We start from the raw sequence: 22,201 nt of genomic DNA, 5'->3' as shown, positions 1-22,201 counted from the left end.
CGTCTTGATCAACCAGTTTCAATAATGAATCAAACCATAGCCATAGTATAGGGAAATAACTCTCATGATATATTTCAGGTTGACACACAAAATAAAATAAAAAGATCGTGGAAAAGTGCAATAAAATAATTTAAGTCAGGGGTGGTTTTAGTTAGTCGGTCGCGTTAGGCGAAACAAAGATATTTGTAAGGTCAGCCTTATATATTTCTAAACTCTTTTGATTTTTCAATATTTATTTAACAAGAATTAATCTTATCAAAATGTAGTTGGGACATTCTATGTCAACTGGACCAGTGCTTGTAAATTGACCCCCTCAGATAGTTATGAAAACCAGCGGCTGCCATTCAGGATACGCCCACATTTTCGAGAGATGGATAGAGAACAAGCTAACAAGAAAGTGATTTTTCCTACAAGTTACGGTCCGATATGCGCGAATATCGAAAGCAACCGAGATCTTTGGGTTATAAACTTACATTTCAAGTTTCACCAAAATCGGATAAAAATTGTGACCTCTATAGGGTCCACAACCTTGATATACCATATTTTTACGCTATTTGAGAACGAACGGCAGCCATTTTGTCTGTTAATTTTGGGCCGATTTTCACGAAATTTGAACTCAGCCGTCCTTTGGGTGTAACGGTGATATAATAATACGTTTTTTTAAATTGGATAAAAATTATGACCTCTATAGGGTCCACAAGCTAAAAACGCGATTTTTCATACAATCAGGGGCCATAATTCAGGAAGTTACGGTCCGATACGCGCGAATATCGATAGGAACCGAGATCTTTGGGTTATAAACTTACATTTCAAGTTTCAACAAAATCGGATAAAAATTGTGACTTCTATAGGGTCCACAACCTTGATATACCATATTTTTACGCTATTTGAGAACGAACGGCAGCCATTTTGTCTGTCAATTTTGGGGCGATTTTCACAAAATTCGAACTCAGTTATCCTTAGGGTGTAAGGGTGATATAATAATACGTTTTTTTAAATCAGATAAAAATTATGACCTCTATAGGGTCCACAAGCTAAAAATGTGATTTTTTGTACAATCAGGGGCCATAATTCAGTAAGTTACGGTCCGATATGCGCGAATATTGAAAGGAACCGAGATCTTTGTGTTATAAACTTACATATCAAGTTTCAACAAAATCGGATAAAAATTGTGACCTCTATAGGGTCCACAACCTTGATATACCATATTTTTACGCTATTTGAGAACGAACGGCAGCCATTTTGTCTGTCAATATTGGGCCGATTTTCACGATATTCGAACTAAGTCGTCCTTAGGGTGTAACGGTGATATAATTATACGTTTTTTTAAATCGGATAAAAATTATGACCTCTATTGGGTCCACAAGTTAAAAACGCGATTTTTCGTACAATCAGGGGCCATAATTCAGAAAGTTAAGGTCCGATATGCGCGAATATTGAAAGGAACCGAGATCTTTGGGTTATAAACTTACATTTCAAGTTTCAACAAAATCGGATAAAAATTGTGACCTCTATAGGGTCCACAACCTTGATATACCATATTCTTACGCTATTTGAGAACGAACGGCGGCCATTTTGTCTGTCAATTTTGGGCCGATTTTCACGAAATTCGAACTCAGTCGTCCTTAGGGTGTAACGGTGATATAATAATATAGTTTTTTAAATCGGATAAAAATTATTACCTCTATAGGGTCCACAAGCTAAAAACGTGATTTTTCGTACAATCAGGGGCCATAATTCAGGAAGTTACGGTCCGATATGCGCGAATATCAAAAGGAACCGAGATCTTTGGGTTATAAACTTTCATTTCAAGTTTCAACAAAATCGGATAAAAATTGTGACCTCTATAGGGTCCACAAGCTAAAAACGTGATTTTTCGTACAAACAGGGGCCATAATCCATGAAGTTTCGATCCGATACATACCAATATCGAAAGCAGCCGAGATCTTTTGGAGATAAACCTATATTTCAAGTTTCGTCAAAATCGGATAAGAATTGTGACCTGTAGAGTGTCCACAAACAAATTGTGGACGGACGGACGTCCAGACGGACAGGGGCGACGGCATAATACGTCCACATGAAATTGTGGGCGTATAAAAATATATGTTATAGTAGTTAGTACATATAGTCATTGGTAAAACTGCAAATTTATATGACTCTAGCATAAATATTGACAGGGATATGATCATTTGAATCGGGGTACCCTTTCGCAATTTTTTAAACTACTGTTATATGACTAGATTTTTGTGATCTGATTTTATTCCTTCTAGTCAGTTTATATTCTTGAAATTATGGGGTTTGTAAGAGATTGTTATAGATACTGGGCTAATGAAGACAGGCATACACCATACAGTGTGCTATGAGGAAAATTTTGCCCAGGCAGCGGCACTATGGCCTACTCTTATATCAAATTCTAACTGCCAAGGGATCTTTTACGTGCATGCCAAGGTATACACAAGACCTCGGTTTTTCGTGCCATCCGAACAACTAGACAGCTATCCGTGTCAGGCCCTCCATCCTGCACCACTGACAAGGGGAAACTACGTCGCAAAATTCTGATGATACCGCACACACATGCACACCATTCGGACATCCCCCCCCCACCATATCAACAAGAGCATCACTAACGCTGCAATATACATCCACATTCCTGCTTTGAATGATATGGTACTTTTTAAAATGAAGAGAATGAAATATGAAATGGCTGTAATGAGACAAGAGGCAAAGAAGGCTAAATTGCAAATTTGCAGACAAAATATTAACATAAAATAAATAGTTGCTGTCTTTACGGTATCAGAAATAAATATGCAAAGTTTTAAGATAATCTATTCAGAATTGCAGCCCGTAGACGATGAATACAAAAAATTAGGTGTGGCTCTGCCCCTGGGGGTTGGATATGGAACAATATTAATAGGTACCACCCTATTTGAACAAAATTTGTTAATTATTGCAACCTGTAGAGTATTTACAGATACAAATTAACAAAAAAGTAGGTGAGGTACCACACCTCTGGGGGTCTGGATGCACCAAAATAAATAGCTGTTATCCTTACAGTATACGGAATAAATATGCATAGTTCCAAGATGATCCATTTAGAATTCCAGACTGTATACGATAAACACAAAAGTTGGGCGTGGCTCTGCCCTTTGGGGTTGGGACTTGCAGTTGTCATCCTTAGGCTATAAGGAATACATACGCCAAGTTCCAAGACGATCTATTAGGAATCGTGGCGAGTAGGCAACACATAGACACACAAAAAGAAAATGGGCATGGCTCTGCTTGTCACAATTATTTTCCGATTTTGATGAAACTTAAAATGTATGTTTATAACCCAATGAACTCGGTTCCTGTCGATATTGTCGCATATCGGACGGTAACATCCTGGATTATGATCCCTGATTGTACGAAAAATTGCGTTTTCAACTTGTGGATCCTCTAGAGATCACAATTTTTATACGCCCACATTTTCATGAGGACAAATATGTGGATGTCTGTCCGTCCATCTACCCGTCCACAATATGTTTGTGGACACTCTACAGGTCACAATTTTTATCCGATTTTGACACAACTTGAAATATAGGTCTATCTCCCAAAGATTTAGGTTCCTTTCGATATTGGCATGTATCGGACCATAACTTCATGGATTATGGCCCCTGATTGTACGAAAAATAACGTTTTTAGCTTGTGAACACTCTAGAGGTCACAATTTTGATCCAATTTTGATGAAACTCGAAATGCATGTTTATAACCCAAAGATCTTGGTTCCTTTCGCTATTCGCGCATATCGGATCGTAACTTCCTGAATTATGACCCCTGATTATTCGAAAAATCACGTTTTTTAGTTTGTGGCCCCTCTAGAGGTCACAATTTTTATCCGATTTAAAAAAAGTTTTAATATATCACCGTTACACACTAGTTATGGTTGAGTTCGAATTTCGTGAAAATCAGACCAAAACTGCCCCTTGTAAGCAAATAGTGTAAAAATATGGTATATCAAGGTTGTGGACCCTCTAGAGGACACAATTTTCATCCGATTTTGATGAAACTTGGAATGCATGTTTATGTCCCACAGATCTTACCTTCCTGAATAATGGCCAATGATTGTAAAAAAAAATGCACTTTTAGCTTGTGGTCCCTCTAGAGGTCACAATTTTTATCCGATTTAAAAAAAACGTTTTAGTATATCACCGTTACACCCTAATGATGGTCGAAAATCGGACCAAAACTGTCAGACAAAATGGCCGTCCCTTTTACCCAAATAGTGTAAACATCTGGTATTATATATCAAGATTGTGGACCTCCTAGAGGTCACAATATTTTGATCCGATTTTGATAAAAAAAAACTTGAAATGCATGTTTATAACCCAAAGATCTTGGGTTCCTTTCGATATTCGCGCATATTGAATTGTAACTTCCTGAATTATGGTCCTTGATTAAATGAAAAATCGCGTTTTGAGCCTGTTGTTCCTTACAGAGGTCACAATTTTTACCCGATTAACAAAAAAACATGAGAATATATCACAGTTATACACTAATGATGGTTGAGTTCAATTTTCGTGAAAATCAGACTAAAACATTAAACTGATGCCGCCCCTTGTATGCAAATAGTGTAAAAATATGGTATATCAAGATTGTTTGCCCTCTAGAGGTCACAGTTTTTATCCGATTTGGATGAAACTTTAAATATATGTTTTTATCATAAAGATCTTGGTTCAAATAGCGTAAAAATATGGTATATCAATGTTGTGGACCTGAATTATGGCCCCTGATTGTACGAAAAATCGCGTTTTCAGCTTGAGGTCCTTCTAGATGTCACAATTATTATCCGATTTAAAAAATCGTTCAAATATATCAGTGATACAACGTAATTTTGGTTGAGTTTGAATTTCGTGAAAATTGGACCAAAACGGCCGGACAAAATGGCCGCCCCTCGTACACAATTAGCGTAAAAATATGGTATATCAATGTTGTGGACCCTCTAGTAGAGGTCACAATTTTCTTCTGATTTTGATGAAACTTGAAATTTAAGTTTAAAACCCAAAGATCTTGTTTCCTTTTGATATCCGGGCATACCGGATCGTAACTTCCTGAATTATGGCCCTTGATTTCAGACCATAACTTCTGGATTATTTCCCCTAATTGTCCAAAAAATCCTGTTTGTTTTTAGCTTGTTCTCTATCCATCTCTTGCAAAATGTGGCCGTATCCTGCCTGGCAGCCGCTGGTTACACTATTTGCGTACAAGGGGCGGCCATTATGTCCGTCAATTTTTGTCTGATTTTCATGAAATTTGAACTCAACCATCATTAGTGTATAACTGTAATATATTCACACGTTTTTTTTTTAAATCAGATAAAAATTGTGACCTCTATATGGACCACACGCTCAAAACGCGATTTTTCGTACAATCAAGGGCCATAATTCTGGAAGTTACAATCTGATATGCGCGAATATCGAAAGGAACCAAGATCTTTTGGTTATAAACATGCATTTCAAGTTTCAGCAAAATAAGATCAAAATTGTGACCTCTAGGAGGTCCACAACCTTGATATACCAGATGTTTACACTATTTGCATACATGGGGCGGCCATTTTGTCTGACAGTTTTGGTCCGATTTTCACGAAATTCAAACTCAACCATCATTAGGGTGTAACAGTGATATACTAAAATGTTTTTTTCAAATCAGATTAAAATTGTGACCTCTAGAGGGACCACAAGCTAAAAGCCTGCTTTTTCGTAAAATCAGGGGCCATAATTCAGAAAGTTACAATTGGAAATGTGTGAATATATCGAAAGGAACCAAGAGGGTCCACAACCTTGATAAATACCATATTTTACACTATTTGCGTACAAGTGGCGGCAATTTTGGTCCAATTTTCACGAAATTCGAACTCATCCTTCCTTACAGTGTAACGGTGATACAATCAAAAAGTTTTTTTTAAATTGGATAATAATTGTGTCCTCCAGAGGGACCACAAGCTAAAAAAGGCGATTATTCATACAATCAGGGACCATAATTCAGGAAGTTATGATCCGATATGCGCAAATATCGAAATGAACCAAGATCTTTGGGTTATAAACATGCATTTCAAGTTTCATCAAAATCGGTTTAAAATTGTGACCTCTATAAATGAAATGAAATGAAATGGGGTTTAACGTCCTACTGTTCTGCTTCTAACCTGGCCTAATGAAGACGGGCATAAGCCATACAGTGTGCTACTAGGGAAATTTTGCCTGGGCAGCGGCGCTGCCAAGGGATCTTTTACGTGCATGTTGCCAGGCAACAAAACATACGCCAACAGCAGCTAAATCGTCCGGGCAGTCAAAAAGTTTTGTCGCATATTTTTACTTCTTTCGGTAATGAAACATTTATAATACATTAAAATCTGATTAAGAGTAACAACTCATGAAGTAATTATCAGAAAACCATTAGTATTTGTTTTTATAAAGTTCTGCCCCATGCTAACGTTTAGTATACAAAACTTTTAATATCATGGATTTAGCTGTTCAAGTCGTAAAAATTAATTGAAAATCAATATACTTGTTCGTCTCAAGATCTTAAACTCTGTGTATCAATCTGAAGTCAATCGGATGATAACTTTAGCCTCCAGAGCTTCACAAGATTTTTCAAAGTGATCAAGGGCCATAACTTTGACAGTAATTATCGGAAATCGTTGAAAATCAATATGATTCTTCGTCTCATGACCTTAAACACTGTGTATAAATTTGAAGTCAATCGTATATTAACTTTAGCCTCTAGAGCATTTACAAGATTTTTTGAAGTGATCAAGGGTCATAACTCTGGCAGTAATTATTGAAAATCGCTGAAAATAAATAGACTTCTTCATCTCATGACCTTAAACACTGTGTATATATTTAAAGTCAATCGGATATTAACCTTGGCCTGTAGAGCGTCCACAAGATTTTTTTAAGTGATCAAGGCCTATAACTCTGGCAGTAATTATCAGAAATCGCTGAAAATCAATAGGCTTCTTCATCTCATGAACACAAAAACACTGCATATAAATTAAAAGTCAATCGGATATTAACTTCAGCCTCTAGAGCGTCCACGAGCAATTGTGGACGCCGGACCGACGACAATATACGACCACATTTCAATGTGGGTGTATAAAAATTGGATAAGAATTGTGACCTGTAGAGTAAGGCTGGGAATCGATATGAAATTTCAATATCGATTATCGGCAAGAATTTGTCAGCGATTATCGATAATAATCGATTATCATTCTTCCGGAAAAACCGAACTTTACCGACCTGTTATTTGTGTTGATCGAGTTACAGTAGTGTTATTATCCTAGTCTAATACTGTGCCGATGTACGTAAAAAAATCAATTAATGTAAAATAATTAGTTGCTAAATGTAGGATTAACTTGAGTATTATTCTAAGTTTTGTTCTTGATTCATTTGAACCTTTTTTTTATTCCAATATCTCCTATAAATACAAAGACAATACATGGTTTCTCTTTGCAAGTTACTGGCGATCACACAGTGTTACTAATAATAGAAAAAAATATAATAGAAGGCGTCTATTGATTGGACAATAAAAAAATAATTACCGGCTTTCAAAGTAGAATTTTTATGATTGGTTAACTTTGACGAAAACCAAAGTAGAATTCTTAGATATTTTCCCGGGAAGTCAAAAACGTGTTTTGTATGGGCTGTATCTGACATGATTTAGTAATAAAAGCTGAGTTGATCATTAATAATACAATTAGTTTTATCGTGAAAGCAGACAATTTCTCTACAAATCAATCAAGAGCAAAGAAGGGAGATAATTCTAATTTTACTATATCACGTGCGTGACCTATTTTAGTTTCAACTAGTAATAACAACAAAAACAACGAAAATATTAAAATAATGTATTTAATCTTAAAGTTTAGTTTTTTTACAATAATATATATTTAAAATGTGCCAGTTTGTAAGCAGAGGGGGAAAATAGTTGTTGTGTTGACGTTGTGTATTCGTTCATTCGTCTGCATGCCAGACTACGGCAAGTTCAGTCATGTGAAAGTGACCGTAACTTGCCGTCAGAAGGTAAATATACCGATAATCGATATTTGAATTTCAATATCGATTATCGTATCGCTAAATAACTTCTACCGATTATCGATTATATCGATATTTTTGCACAGCCTTACTGTAGAGTGTCCACAAACAATTGTGACAGACAGGGGCGACGACAATATACGTCCACATGAAAATGTAGGTGTATAAAAAAGTGATTTTTCGTACAATCAAGGGCCATAATCCAGGAAGTTACAGTTCGATATGTGCGAATGTCTAAAGGAACCAAGATCTTTGGAATATAAACATACATTTTAAGTTTCATCAAAATCAGATAAAAATTTGTGACCTGTAGATTGTTCACAAGCCAACAGCATGATTTTTCGTACAATCCATGCAGTTACGGTCTAATACATGCCAATATCGGATAAAAATTGTGACTGGTACAGTGTCCACAAACAAAATGTGAATGGATGGACGGACGACCGGATGGAGAGGGGAGATGACAATATACGTCCACATAAAAATTATCAATAAAGCTAGTGTGATCAATTTTCTATTTTTTTTTTCAACTCAGAAAGAAACTATTATTATAAGTTTATAAATTTACAACATACTGATCTGGATATAATGTAGAACATTTCAGGTACAAATCTACTTGCGTATGATTATCAAGATCACTGCTCATACTTAACTGGGGTCGTAATGTAAGTCGAATTTCAGGTGGTATCCTTGTCTGAAAAATTTGAAATACAAATTTTATTGTTGTATCATTATTTTTCACAAGGCAACAGTGAGGGTGATGTCCCCCGCCAAAATCCCAAAATAAATAGATACATGTAACACATATTAATTTATCGCAAATTTATTTTTTTCAACAGTATCAAGCAATCAAACAGATTATCAACTATACACTAAGTTTCATCACTCTCTATCAGATAGAATCAAATAAGTTATCATGTCCTAAAGCATCGACCAATGAAATTGCTTAGCTTTGCTTAGCTTTAGCTCGAAATGTTAATCATTGAACTCAGTCTAGACATTCACCTAATGAACATCTACATCAAGTTTAAATATTCTACCTCAATTAAAAGCAAAGTTGTTATGTTCCAAAGTCTTGACCAATCAAATTGCTTATGGCTACTTTGCCTAAGCAGAAAATTCTCATCATCGAACTTAGTCAAGGTAATGATGTAATGAATCTATACACCAAGTTTCATCAATCTCCCTTCATTATAACTAAAGTTATCATGCCCAAAAGCATCAACCAATCAAATTGCTTATCTCTGCTTATCCTAAGCAGAAAATTCTCATCTTCGAACTCCATCAAGGCATTCACCTAATAAAAAGCTCTGCCAAGTGTGAACATTCTAGCTCAATTAGAATGAGAGTTATTGTGTTCCAAAGTATTGACCCATCCAATTGCTTATTACTCTGCTTACCCTAAGCAGAAAATGCTCATTATCGAACTTAGTCAAGGCATGATGTAACAAAACTATACACCAAGTTTCATCGCTCTCACTTTATTAGAACTAAAGTTATCGTGTCCAAAAGCAACAACCAATCAAATTGCTTATCTCTGCTTATCCCAAGAAGAAAATTCTCATCTTTGAACTCCATCAAGGCATTCACATAATAAAAACCTACGCCAAGTGTGAACATTCTAGCTCAATTAGAATGAGAGTTATTGTGTTCCAAAATCTTGACCAATCAAATTGCTTATCACTCTGCTTACCCTGAGCAGAAAATGCTCATTACCAAACTTAGTCAAGGTATTGATGTAATAAAACTATACACCAAGTTTCATCACTCTCACTTAATTAAAAGCAACAACCAATCAAATTGCTTATCTCTGCTTATCCTAAGAAGAAAATTCTCATCTTTGAACTCCATCAAGGCATTCACATAATAAAAACCTACGCCAAGTGTGAACATTCTAGCTCAATTAGAATGAGAGTTATTGTGTTCCAAAATCTTGACCAATCAAATTGCTTATCACTCTGCTTACCCCGAGCAGAAAATGCTCATTACCAAACTTAGTCAAGGTATTGATGTAATAAAACTATACACCAAGTTTCATCACTCTCACTTAATTAAAACTAAAGTTATCGTGTCCCAAAGCATCAACCAATCAAATTGCTTATCTCTGCTTACCCTAAGCAGAAAATTCTCATCTTTGAACTCCATCAAGGCATTGACCTACACTAAGTTTAAACATTCTAGCTCAATTAAAGGAGAGTTATTGTGTCCCAAAAAGTGTGACCGACAGACAGACGAACCCATTTTAATAGTCCCCTGCTTTCTTCGAAAGGCGGGGGACAACAATAATACTGGCTACTGGAATAACTTTCCTGGGACCCTAATTTGCCCTACATTTATATACAAGTACTGTTTTTTGTAGCTGTTTTGTTTCTGTACTGTCTAAAAGAGTTATATCAATGAAATGGATTAGGGAAATACTGTTCATGACATACAAATGGAGTTTGTCTTGTTCATATAGTTGGCACTGTACTTTCTGTCTGTTTTGTTGATATACTCTTCATTTCACTCGCAGAGATACACCATCAAAAGAAAAGATAGGTTGCTAGGCAACGAAACATACGCCCACAGCAGCTATATTGTCCGGGCAGTCAACAAGAGTTGTCACATATTTTTACTTTTTTCGGTAATGAAACATTTATAATACATTAAAATTTAAAATCTGATTAAGAGTAACAACTCATTAAGTAATTATCAGAAAACCATAAGAATTTGTTTGGTTTTTATAAAGTTCTGCCCTATGCTAACGTTTAGTCTAAAAACTTTTAACATCATGGATTTAGCTGTTCAAGTCATAAAGATTCATTGAAAATCAATATACTTGTTCGTCTCAAGCCCTTAAACACTGTGTATAAATTCAAAGTCAATCGGATATTAACTTTAACCTCTAGAAATCGTTGAAAATCAATAGGCTTCTTTGTCTCATGACCTTAAACACTGTGTATAAATTCAAAGTCAATCCGATATTAACTTTAGCCTCTAGAGAATCCTCTTGCAGTGCCACGGCCAATTCTTGCAGTGTTGTCGGTTGACGTTGACAACGATGAACACGTCTCCCGATCAAATTAAACGTAACACACTAAAGCAAAGATACATTAAACAGTAAATCTTATGCAAGAACTGATAGGAAAGCAAACATGGATAGATAAATCAGCACGTGGCAGTTTTCATCAACCCTTCCTTGAAGTGTCAAATTTGACAATGAGCCCCTCCCACGTGTATGGTGCTATTGCGTGTCGCATGTACAGCTCAGAGGCGATAAGTTCTTCATCTGTGAACATACTCTCAAACCATGTCAAGTGACCATGACTATTTATCATATCACAACCTGCATAGGTATTTGTATTTCAATATCCCCTACTTTATTTTGAAGAGTATATATTAGGACTAAATGAACAATAGAATGAATGGCACATGTGTTTAAATGTGATTCAGGCCCGGGGGAGTGGATGGGGGCTTGGGTGGGGGCTTGCCTCCGCCCCCTAATAATTTGGCCGCAAGTGTCCTTTTCTCCAGGTTATTGCACGCAAGTAACTATTCAGTTAGATACAGTGACGTAACTGGAAGAGAACTGATTTTAACATAGAAGTGAGACTTCTAGAAGTAATACAAGACCTTCAGAAGTAAAAACCCTACTATGCTCTATACTGCTCCCTGGGTTAAGAGCCCCCAGCTGCGGGGGTTGCAATTGAATTAGTTAATTTTACTGAGCAGTGGAATATTTCATACCATCTCATTTGCGTTGTATCTATGACAGATTGGATGATTAAAACACGACAGGATAGAGTTTTTCTAACATTCTATTGCTCTACAATGGAAGGTCTCATGCATACCAAAGTGAAACTCATCCAAGAACTTTTGATCCTCAACACATAGTTTAATTTTTATCTCATGAATCGGACAAAAATTGTTGCCTCTGGAAGGTCCACAAACTTCATTCATATTTCACATTTTGCGTAAAAGGCATTTGGCATAACTCTAGAACAGAAGGTCAGATGCCCACCAAACTTGAACTCGCCCAACACTCGTTTTAAGTTTCATCGAAATCAAATAAAAATTGTTACAACCTTGGTATTACATACTTTTACACTATTTGCGTAAAGGGGAGCAGCCATTTTACGGGAAATTTTGGTCCGATTTTCAGGAAATTCGGACTCAACCATAATTATGGTGTAACGGTGATATAGTTGAACGATTTTGAAAATAAGATAAAAATTGCTACCTGTAGAGGATCCACAAGTTAAAAATGTGATTTTACGTACAATCACGGTCCATAATCTAGAAGGTTACGGCCCGATAAGCATAAATTAATACAAAATTTGAACTCAATAAACATTACGGTGTAAAAGTGATATATTTGAACGATTTTTTAAATCGGATAATAATTTTGACATCTAGAGGGACCTCAAGCTAAAAACGCGATTTTTCGTACAATCAGGGGCCATAAATCAGGAAGTTACAGTACGACATGCACGAATATTGAAAGGAACCAAGATCTTTGGGTTATAAACTTACATTTCAAGTTTCATCAAAATCAGAAGAAAACTGTGACCTCTAGAGGCTCCACAACCTTGATATACCATATTTTTACAATATTTGAGAACGAGGGACGGCCATTTTGTCTATCAGTTTTGGGCCGATTTTCACGAAATTCAAACTCAACCATCCTTAGGGTCAATAGGGTGTACCGGTTATATACTAAAACATTTTTTTAAATCGAATAAAAATTATGACCAAATTGGAACTCAACCTTTATTACGGTGTAACGGTGATATATTCAAACGGTTTTTAAAATTGCATAATAACTGTGACCTTCAGAGGGACCACAAGCTAAAAGATAGGTTGCCAGGCAACGAAACATAAGCCCACAGTGGCTAAATCGTCCGAGCGGTCGACAAGGGTTGTCACATATTTATTCCTTTGTAGGTAATTGGGGGTCTTTACAAGACAGTTCCATACAGATCAGATTATAATTTTTGCCGTTTGAAGGTTCACAAGGTTTAACAAATTGAAACAAGGGTCTCAACTCTGGAAGTAATCTACAGAAATTGTTGAAATTTGACAGGCTTTTTGATTTCACAAATTTAAATGATGCATATAAATTTCATACATATCGGATGATAACTTTTATCAATCGAGCATTAACAAGGTTGAACAAAGTTAGACAAGGGCAATAACTCTAGAAGTAATAAACGAAAATGGCTGAAATTTAATAGGATTCTTCTCTTTACTAATTTAAATGCCGCATGTAAATTTGATACAGATCGGCAGATAACTTTTGATGTTTGAGCATTCACAAAGTTCAATAAAGTGAAACAAGGGCCATAACTCTAGACGTAATAAACAGAAATTGCTGAAATTCAATAAGCTTCTTTGTTTCACTTATTTAAATAATGCATATAAATTTCAGAAAGATCGGATGATAACTTTTGGTGTTAGAGCGTTCACAAGGTTCAATAAAGTGAAACAAGGGCCATAACTCTAGACGTAATACACAGAAATTACTGAAATTCAATAGGCTTCTTTGTTTCACTAATTTAAATAATGCATATAAATTTCAGAAAGATAGGATGATAATTTTCGGGGTTAGAGCGTTCACAAGGTTAAACAAAGTGCAACAAGGGCCATAACTCTAAAAGTAATAAACAGAAATTATTGAAATTAAATAGGCTTCTTTGTTTCACTAATTTAAATAATGCATATAAATTTCAGAAAGATAGGATGATAAATTTTGGGGTTAGAGCGTTCACAAGGTTAAACAAAGTGAAACAAGGGCCATAACTCTAGAAGTAATAAACGGAAATTGCTGAAATTCAATAGGCTTCTTCGTTTCCCTAATTTAAATATTGCATATAAATTTCACAAAGATCGGATGTTAACTTTTGGCATTAGAGCGTTCACAAGGTTCAACAAAGTGAAACAAGGACCATAACTCTAGACGTTATAAACTTTTGGCATTAGAGCGTTCACAAGGTTCAACAAAGTGAAACAAGGACCATAACTCTAGACATTATAAACGGAAATTATTGAAATTAAATAGGCTTCTTCATCTCACTAATGTAAACAACATATATCAATTTTAAAACAATTGGATGATAACTTTTGGCGTTAGAGCGTTCACAAGAAATTGTGGACGCCGTACAGACGAGGGTGACGACCATATATGTCCACATTTCTATGTGAATCCTATAAAAGATGGTTTTGTGATACCCATGACTTTGTTTTTAACCACATTTCTATGTGGGCGTATAAAAAGTCTATTTTTCTATAATCAGGGGCCATAATTCAGGAAGTTACGATCCAATATGTGCAAATATCGAAAGGAACCACGATATTTGAGTTATAAACATGAATTTCAAGTTTCATCAAAATCGGATTAAAATTGTGACCTATAAAGGGTCCACAACCTTGATTGATATACCATAGTTTTACACTATTCGCTTACAAATGGCGGCCATTTTCTTCGGAAATTTTGTCCGATGTTCATGAAATTTGAACTCAACCTTCATTACATTGTAAAGGTGATATAATCAAACGTTTTTTTAAATTGGGTAAAAATTGTGACCTCTGGAGAGACCACAAGCCAAAATCGCGATTTTTCGTACAATCCGGGGCCATAATTCAGGAAGTTATGGTCCGATATGCGCGAATATCGAAAGGAACCGTGATCTTTGGGTTATAAACTTACATTTAAAGTTTCATCAAAATCAAAAGAAAATTGTTACCTCTAGAGGGTCCACAACCTTGATATAAAATATTTTTACGCTATTTGAGAACGAGGGACAGCCATTTTGTCTGTCAGTTTTGGGCTGATTTTCATGAAATTGGAACTAAACCATCCTTTGGGTGTAATGGTGATATACTAAAACGTTTTTTTAAATCGGATAAAAATTATGACCTCTATAGGGTCCACAAGCTAAAAACGCGATTTGTCATACAATAAGGGGCTATAATTCAGGAAGTTACGATCCGATACGAGCGAATATCAAAAGGAACCGAGATCTTTGGCTTATAAACTTACATTTCAAGTTTCAACAAAATCGGATAACCAGCGGCTGCCAGGCAGATACGCCCACATTTTCGAGAGATGGATAGAGAACAGTGATTTTTCGGACAATCAGGGGACATAATTCAGAAAGTTACGTTCCGATGGGCGCAAATATTGAAAGGAACCAAGATCTTTGGGTTAGAAACATGCATGTCAAGTTTCGTCAAAATCGAATAAGAATTGTGACCTGTAGAGAGTCCACAAACAATTGTGGACGGAAGGGGGCGACAATATACGTCCACATGAAAATGTGGGCGTATAAAAAACCCCATAAAAACTTCATTGCTGAGTGATTTTACAAGCCAGAAATCGCTTAGAAAGCTTCTTCGACGATCTATACCCCCGGGAGCTTCTGGGGCCTAGGCAGCCCCTGGACCCTAGGCCCCAGGGTGATTGTGAGATTGTGATTGTGAGAAAAAATTAAGACAGATTTGACAATCATATTTTAAGATTCATTAATTATTGACAATTACTGTACACATAGTTTTTTTCTATGAGATCAGCTGATGCTTGTGTAAGATTCTTTATCACCCAATAATACATTCTACAGTAGATATCGCTTGTGTGATATATTTCATAATAAATTTGATTGTTCAGTTGAAAAGGAACTACTTTTTTTTATTTTCAAAGAACAGTTCATTTCTTATTAAAAGTAACTTTTTTTTGATTAAAAATGAACTTGTGTTGATGTTTTTTGATATCAAAAAAGACTGGTAGGAGATTCTCTATTTATCCCTACTGTAAGTAGTCAAGTACTTGGATCTTCAATAATTAGGTGAGTCAGGGTGCAGTATTTACTGGTAATGGACCATAGGTTTTCTCTCCGTCTGCACGTCTGTCATTTCTGTTTCTACTTTAACTTAAAATCAATGAAGATTCTGTTTTACGGAACTGTTTTTTAGATTAAACTTTCAAATATTTGATTGAGTGGTTTTAAGGTGGAGCTGTGTTTCCTGATTTCTATAACCGTCTAAATCACCTTTTGCTTCCGCCTCAAAGTCTATCAAGTTAGTAATAAAATGACATGGAAAAGAGGGGAAAAGAGAGAATTGCTATAACTAAACGCACCACATTTTTGTACCATGAAAACAGGGGTAGAAATTACTAAATTTACTCCTGAGTTATGTCCCCTGTTCACTTTGTAAGATCTTGTAAACTCTATTGACCAATGTGATCATCTGATCTACTTTGAACAAATTAGCAAAACGAAGAATTGTATTGATTCTGAACAATTTAGATTAATCATTTCTGAAGTTACTGTCCTTGTTCACTTCATAAAATCTTGTGATCACTCTAGCGACAAAAGTTAGATTTATATATGTCGTTCAAATTAGTGAAACGGAGAAACCCCATGAATTGGAAAATTGTCCACGGTGGCTAGGTGGTTAAGACGCTGGCTCGCTAGCCTGGAGGTCGGATGTTCGATCCCTGCATTGGCCGTGAAAGTTCACCCTGATTGTCCGACGTGGTTTCCCCTTGTCAGTGGTGCAGAACGGAGGGCCTGACAAGGACAGCTGTCTAGTCCTTCGGATGAGACAAAAAAACCAAGGTCCCGTGTATATATTGGAATGCACGTAAAAGATCCCTTGGCAGTTGGAATTCAATATAAGAGTAGGCGATAGTGCCGCTGACCGTTCAAAATTTCCCTCATAGAACACTGTATGGCGTATACCCTTCTTCATTAGCCCAGTATAGGAGCAGAACAGTAGGACGTTAAACCCCATTTCATTTCATTTCTTATTGTCTGCTTTAAATTTATATGCATTGTTGAAATTAGCAGCCTACTTGTTTTGAACAATTTCTTTTAATTACGGTGCTTCTAGATTTATGGCTCTTGTTCACTAAAATCTTTTGATCCTTCTTTAGCAACAAAAGTTATCTTACATGCTATTTGCTTGCAATTAATATACATTTATGCATTAAAAAAAAAAATTAAATAAATTAATATTTATTTATTGTTAATAATGTTGATGAAGAAAACTTCTAAATTGAATGAAATGGAGTTATTAATGTCCTACTTTTTGCACCAACGAGGCTAATGAAGATTGGCATACACAGGACCTCAGTTTTTTGTCCCTTTGGAACGGCCAGACTCTCTCCCTTGCCAGAACTTAAGTCATGCACCACTGACAAGGGAAAACCATGCTGGAAAATCCTGGGGAACTCTTGCTACCAACACCAGGATGGAACCCCAGACCTCATTGTTGGTAAGGTAGCGGCACACTCACTACTCACTACGAGGACGTGTAACAGGACATCAAAATAATGGAATGTCATGCTAACAGTGGACAATGTTAATAACGGGTTGACAGATTTCTTGTCCGTTGACTGTCTATGAACCACAAGGAGAAAGGGACCATTTCATTATCAGTCTGTCGCACCGAGGGACGATCGAAATAACTGACTGTTAGATTTACAGGCTGACCAACCTATTTATCTAACTTGAGGACCATCAAATGAATAGAGTATTGATGCATGAATGGAATAACAGGCAGGTAGAGTAAAGAGCAGCCTCCAACAAAAATGATTATTATCATTACTAACTGGAGTGTTAGTGAGAAATTCAGTGTGCAGGAAAGCATTGTCGTGTCTTGATATTCGAGTCTATAAATAGTCGACAAACAAAAAGATTGCCACGATTGAGCAAAGTAGTAGAAATGTCAAGTAGTAGAAATGTGAAAATTTTATGCCCCCCTTGTTAAACACTACCGTAACATGATTAAAAAAGTAATTTGTGGATCACTTAAATAATTTAAATATTGTGTAGGTGGCCCGAAAATGTTGCTGAAGCCTGTAGATGGTCCGAACATTGACATGAAAGTGATTGCCAACAGCTTGGACAGTGTGGCCAATGTCAAGTCTTCCAAGCACCTGGTTCCTCTGAGCTGTTGTGAGACGTGGCATGCTGCTGACGATGTAGTGTGAATGATTCAACCAGGTTTGGGGGTGCATTTTATAGGGCTGGTCCCAGTGAACAGCACATGCAGCATGAGTTACATGAAAATCATGGAGAACACATTACCATCTCAGAAGTCAGGTTGCGTTTTTGAGAAGATTTCCTGGGTTTAATTCTGACTCTGTGTTTGGGAAGGAGCCTTATTGCTCAGGTAAAGTTGGAGACGTGGTCACAAATATACAATAAAAACATTTGGCAAGTTTTATGCAATGCGTTATATTGACCTTGTTATCTTGCAATGAAATGATGGGATCCTAATATCCAATATTGAACACACAGTGATTCATGAACATTTTATAATCAGTATATGAGTCGTGTCTGCTTATTCTATGGGTTTCGGGTGCCATTTGTAATTAAACAAAGAACCAGCGGCTGCCAGGCAGGATACGCCCACATTTTGCAAGAGATCGATAGAGAACAAGCTAAAAACAAAAGGGAAATGAAATGAAATGAAATGAAATGAAATGGGGTTTAACGTCCTACTGTTCTGCTCCTAACCTGGGCTAATGAAGACGGGCATACGCCATACAGTGTGCTATGAGGGAAATTTTGCCCGGAAAGCGGCACTACGGCCTACTCTTATATCGAATTCCAACTGCCAAGGGATCTTTTGAGCGTGTGGTCCATATAGAGGTCACAATTTTTATCTGATTTAAAAAAAAAAACGTGTGAATATATTACAGTTATACACTAATGATGGTTGAGTTCAAATTTCATGAAAATCAGACAAAAATTGACGGGCATAATGGCCGCCCCTTGTACGCAAATAGTGTAACCAGCGGCTGCCAGGCAGGATACGCCCACATTTTGCAAGAGATCGATAGAGAACAAGCTAAAAACAAAAGGGAAATGAAATGAAATGAAATGAAATGAAATGGGGTTTAACGTCCTACTGTTCTGCTCCTAACCTGGGCTAATGAAGACGGGCATACGCCATACAGTGTGCTATGAGGGAAATTTTGCCCGGAAAGCGGCACTACGGCCTACTCTTATATCGAATTCCAACTGCCAAGGGATCTTTTACGTGCACGCCAATGTGTACACGGGGCCTCTGTTTTTCGTCCCATCCGAACGACTAGACAGCTTTCCTTGTCAGCCCCTCCGTCCTGCATCACTAAAAACAAAAGGGATTTTTTTGTACAATCCGGGGCAATAATCCAGAAAGCTATGGTCTGAAATGCGCAAATATCAAAAGCGACCGAGATCTTTGGGATATAAAGATATATTTATATATATCAGAATCGGATAAAAATTGTGACCTCTTGGGGGTCCACAACCTTCATATTGCATACTTTTACACAATTTGCGTACAAAGAGCGGCCATTTTGTCGGGCTGTTTAATTTTGATTTTCCCGAAATTCGAATTGCTACCTCTAGAGACTCCCCAAGCTAAAAATGTGATTTTCGAACAATCCAGAGCCATAATCCAGGAAGTTACGTTCGGATATACGCGATTATCAAAAGGAACCAAGATCTTAGTATGTAAAGGTGATATATTCACATGTTTTTTTTAAATCGGATAAAAATTGTGACCTCTACAACAAGCTAAAAACATCATTTTTCATACAATCAGGGGCCATAATTCAGGAAGTTACTACCCGATATGCCTGAATATTGAAAAGAACCAAGATCTTTGGGTTATAAACATGCATTTCAAGTTTCATCAAAATCAGATCAAAATTGTGACCTATAGAGGGTCCAAAACTTCGATATACCAGATGTTTACACTAATTTTGTACGAGGGGCGGCCATTTTGTCTGGCAATTTAGGTCTGATTTTCATGAGATTCGAACTCAACCAAAATTACGGTGTAAAAGCTGGTAGTTGAAAACAAAAGTTTATATCTGTTATAACTGGTAACAGACCTTATCACCCGTATGACTATCCTGCAATTCCTGTCAACTCTAATAATCTTATCTGTTAAACTTAAATCACAAAAAGAAATTAAACAATCTTAAATTTGCCTTAATCAATGCTCGATCGGTCAGAAATAAGACACAACTCTTGGCTGAGTTTGTTATAGAACACTGTATTGACCTTCTTGCCATCACAGAAACTTGGCTAACAGAAAATGAATCGACTATTATAAACGAACTGTGTGTAGATGGGTATCTATTCATTAATAAACCCCGAATATCATCTAGAGGTGGCGGAATAGGCTTGTTGTACAATGGTAATATCAAGTTGAATGTCGAGCATAATGATTTAACCCAAATACAGTCTTTTGAATATTGTTGGACAAAATCTACAGATTTGAGTGTCCTGGTGATTTATCACCCCCCACCTACTGCAACTAATGGATCTTCCAACAGACAGTTTTTATCAGAATTTGAATTGCTTATATCTAAAGTTGTTTTTCTGTCTGAATCCATACTTATCCTGGGTGATTTTAATTTTCACATTGACAAACCCAGTGATCCTATTGTTGCCCAATTCAATGACTTACTTTATTCCTATAATCTGGTTCAGCATGTGAATCAAGCTACACATGTAAAGGGACACATTCTTGATTTAATTATCACCAGGAATGATGACCACCTGATTGACTCAGTGGATGTATTGCCCGATATTATTTATGACCACCATCCTGTTTATGGAATAATCAGTCGAAAGCCAGACGCTGAAACTAACTTACAAGTAACATCGCGAAAACTTAGAAACATAAATCTAGCAGACTTTTCTAGGTATCTGTCAGAATGTTTCAATAGTACACTGATTGGAGATTCAACTAAATCTGTTGAGGATTATGATACCTGCATTATCAGTGTATTGGACTGTCATGCGCCACTGAAAACTTGGAAGCTAAAATCCAATCGCCATTGTCCTTGGTACAATGATGCAATTTATAGTGAGCGCAAAATTTGTAGAAAAACCGAAAGAGTGTGGCGTAAAACCAAGTTAGAGGTTCATAATCATAACCAGATATACAGAGCACAGTCTGCAAAGGTCATATCTATGATCAGATCTGCCAAGAATAGTTACTATAATAATAAATCATCATCTTCACAACCACATGATTTATTTAAAATTGTCCTGTCACTTACATCCGATACAACCTGACGGCTTCCATCATCAACTGATGAACTTGGGCTTGCCGAGAGCTTTTGTTCTTTTTTCCGAACTAAAGTATCTGATATTAGGAAAGGACTAGATAGTCTGGTTGACTCGGATTCGGAGGTTGGTGAACCATCTCCGTTGTTAGAGTGCAATCTAAATTTATATGCTACTGTTTCTGAAGAACAGGTCAAGAAGATTATACTTAAGAGTAAATATGCTACATGTAATTCTGATCCTCTCCCAACCTGGCTTCTGAAAGAGGAGGAAGTATTGGAGGTTCTGCTTCCAATCATTACTAGCATTGTTAATGATTCTATAACCACTAGTACTGTTCCTGTATGCTTAAAGTCAGCTCTGATCTCACCTTTGTTGAAGAAACCAAACCTTGATCCTCAGCTGTGTAAGAATTACCGACCTGTTTCCAACTTACCATTCATCAGCAAGGTTATTGAAAAAGTTATTGCTTCTCAAATTTCAAATTATCTGTCTGAAAACAATTTACACAAATCACTTCAATCTGCTTACAAACGAGGCCACAGCACAGAGATGGCTATAGCCGTACACCTAGTACTTTTGGACCGCAGTGCTGCTTTTGATACTATAGATCATAGTATTTTATTTCAAAAGCTGGAATGTCCGGTTGGGATCTGTCGTGTCGCACTGTCATGGATAAAGTCATATCTTCAAGATAGAACACAAAAGGTGCAAATAAACAGGTCTGTGTCTCAACCCTGTGCTGTTAGGATAGGTGTTCCACAAGGATCTGTATTGGGACCTCTACTTTTTCTTCTATACATTCTTCCGATTGGTCAAATCATAAGAAGACATGAGGTACAAAACCACGGATTTGCTGATGACACCAAAATATATGACTATTTTCAACACAACAACTATCTTGCTTCCAAGGATTCTATCAGTAGACTTGAGTCTTGTCTTAATGACATTCGAGGATGGATGACCAGAAACAGGCTAAAACTTAACGATGACAAATCTGAATTTCTTATCATATCATCAAAATCACAATCCAGTAAATTGTTTAAAGCGGATTCCATTCAGATCGGTGATTGCTCTATATCTCCC

At 36.5% G+C, this 22,201-nt stretch overlaps 1 protein-coding gene across 2 annotated transcripts in view; it reads right to left on the bottom strand.

The window, feature by feature from the left end:
* LOC126821151 (eIF-2-alpha kinase GCN2-like) overlaps positions 1–22,201 on the bottom strand; it is a 270,365-nt gene that overhangs the window by 242,461 nt on the left and 5,703 nt on the right. For both annotated transcript variants that reach the window (XM_050549499.2, XM_056101507.1), the window contains exon 2: positions 8,639–8,757. In XM_050549499.2, the coding sequence (XP_050405456.2) occupies positions 8,639–8,757 (119 nt within the window). The remainder of the gene's footprint in view (positions 1–8,638; positions 8,758–22,201) is intronic.

Source organism: Patella vulgata, chromosome 5 (assembly GCF_932274485.2).
Source record: "Patella vulgata chromosome 5, xgPatVulg1.2, whole genome shotgun sequence".
NCBI classification, from domain to species: Eukaryota; Metazoa; Mollusca; class Gastropoda; family Patellidae; genus Patella; species Patella vulgata.
The sequence above is the reverse complement of the archived record's forward strand: the minus strand, read 5'-3'. Positions and strand labels throughout refer to the sequence as shown.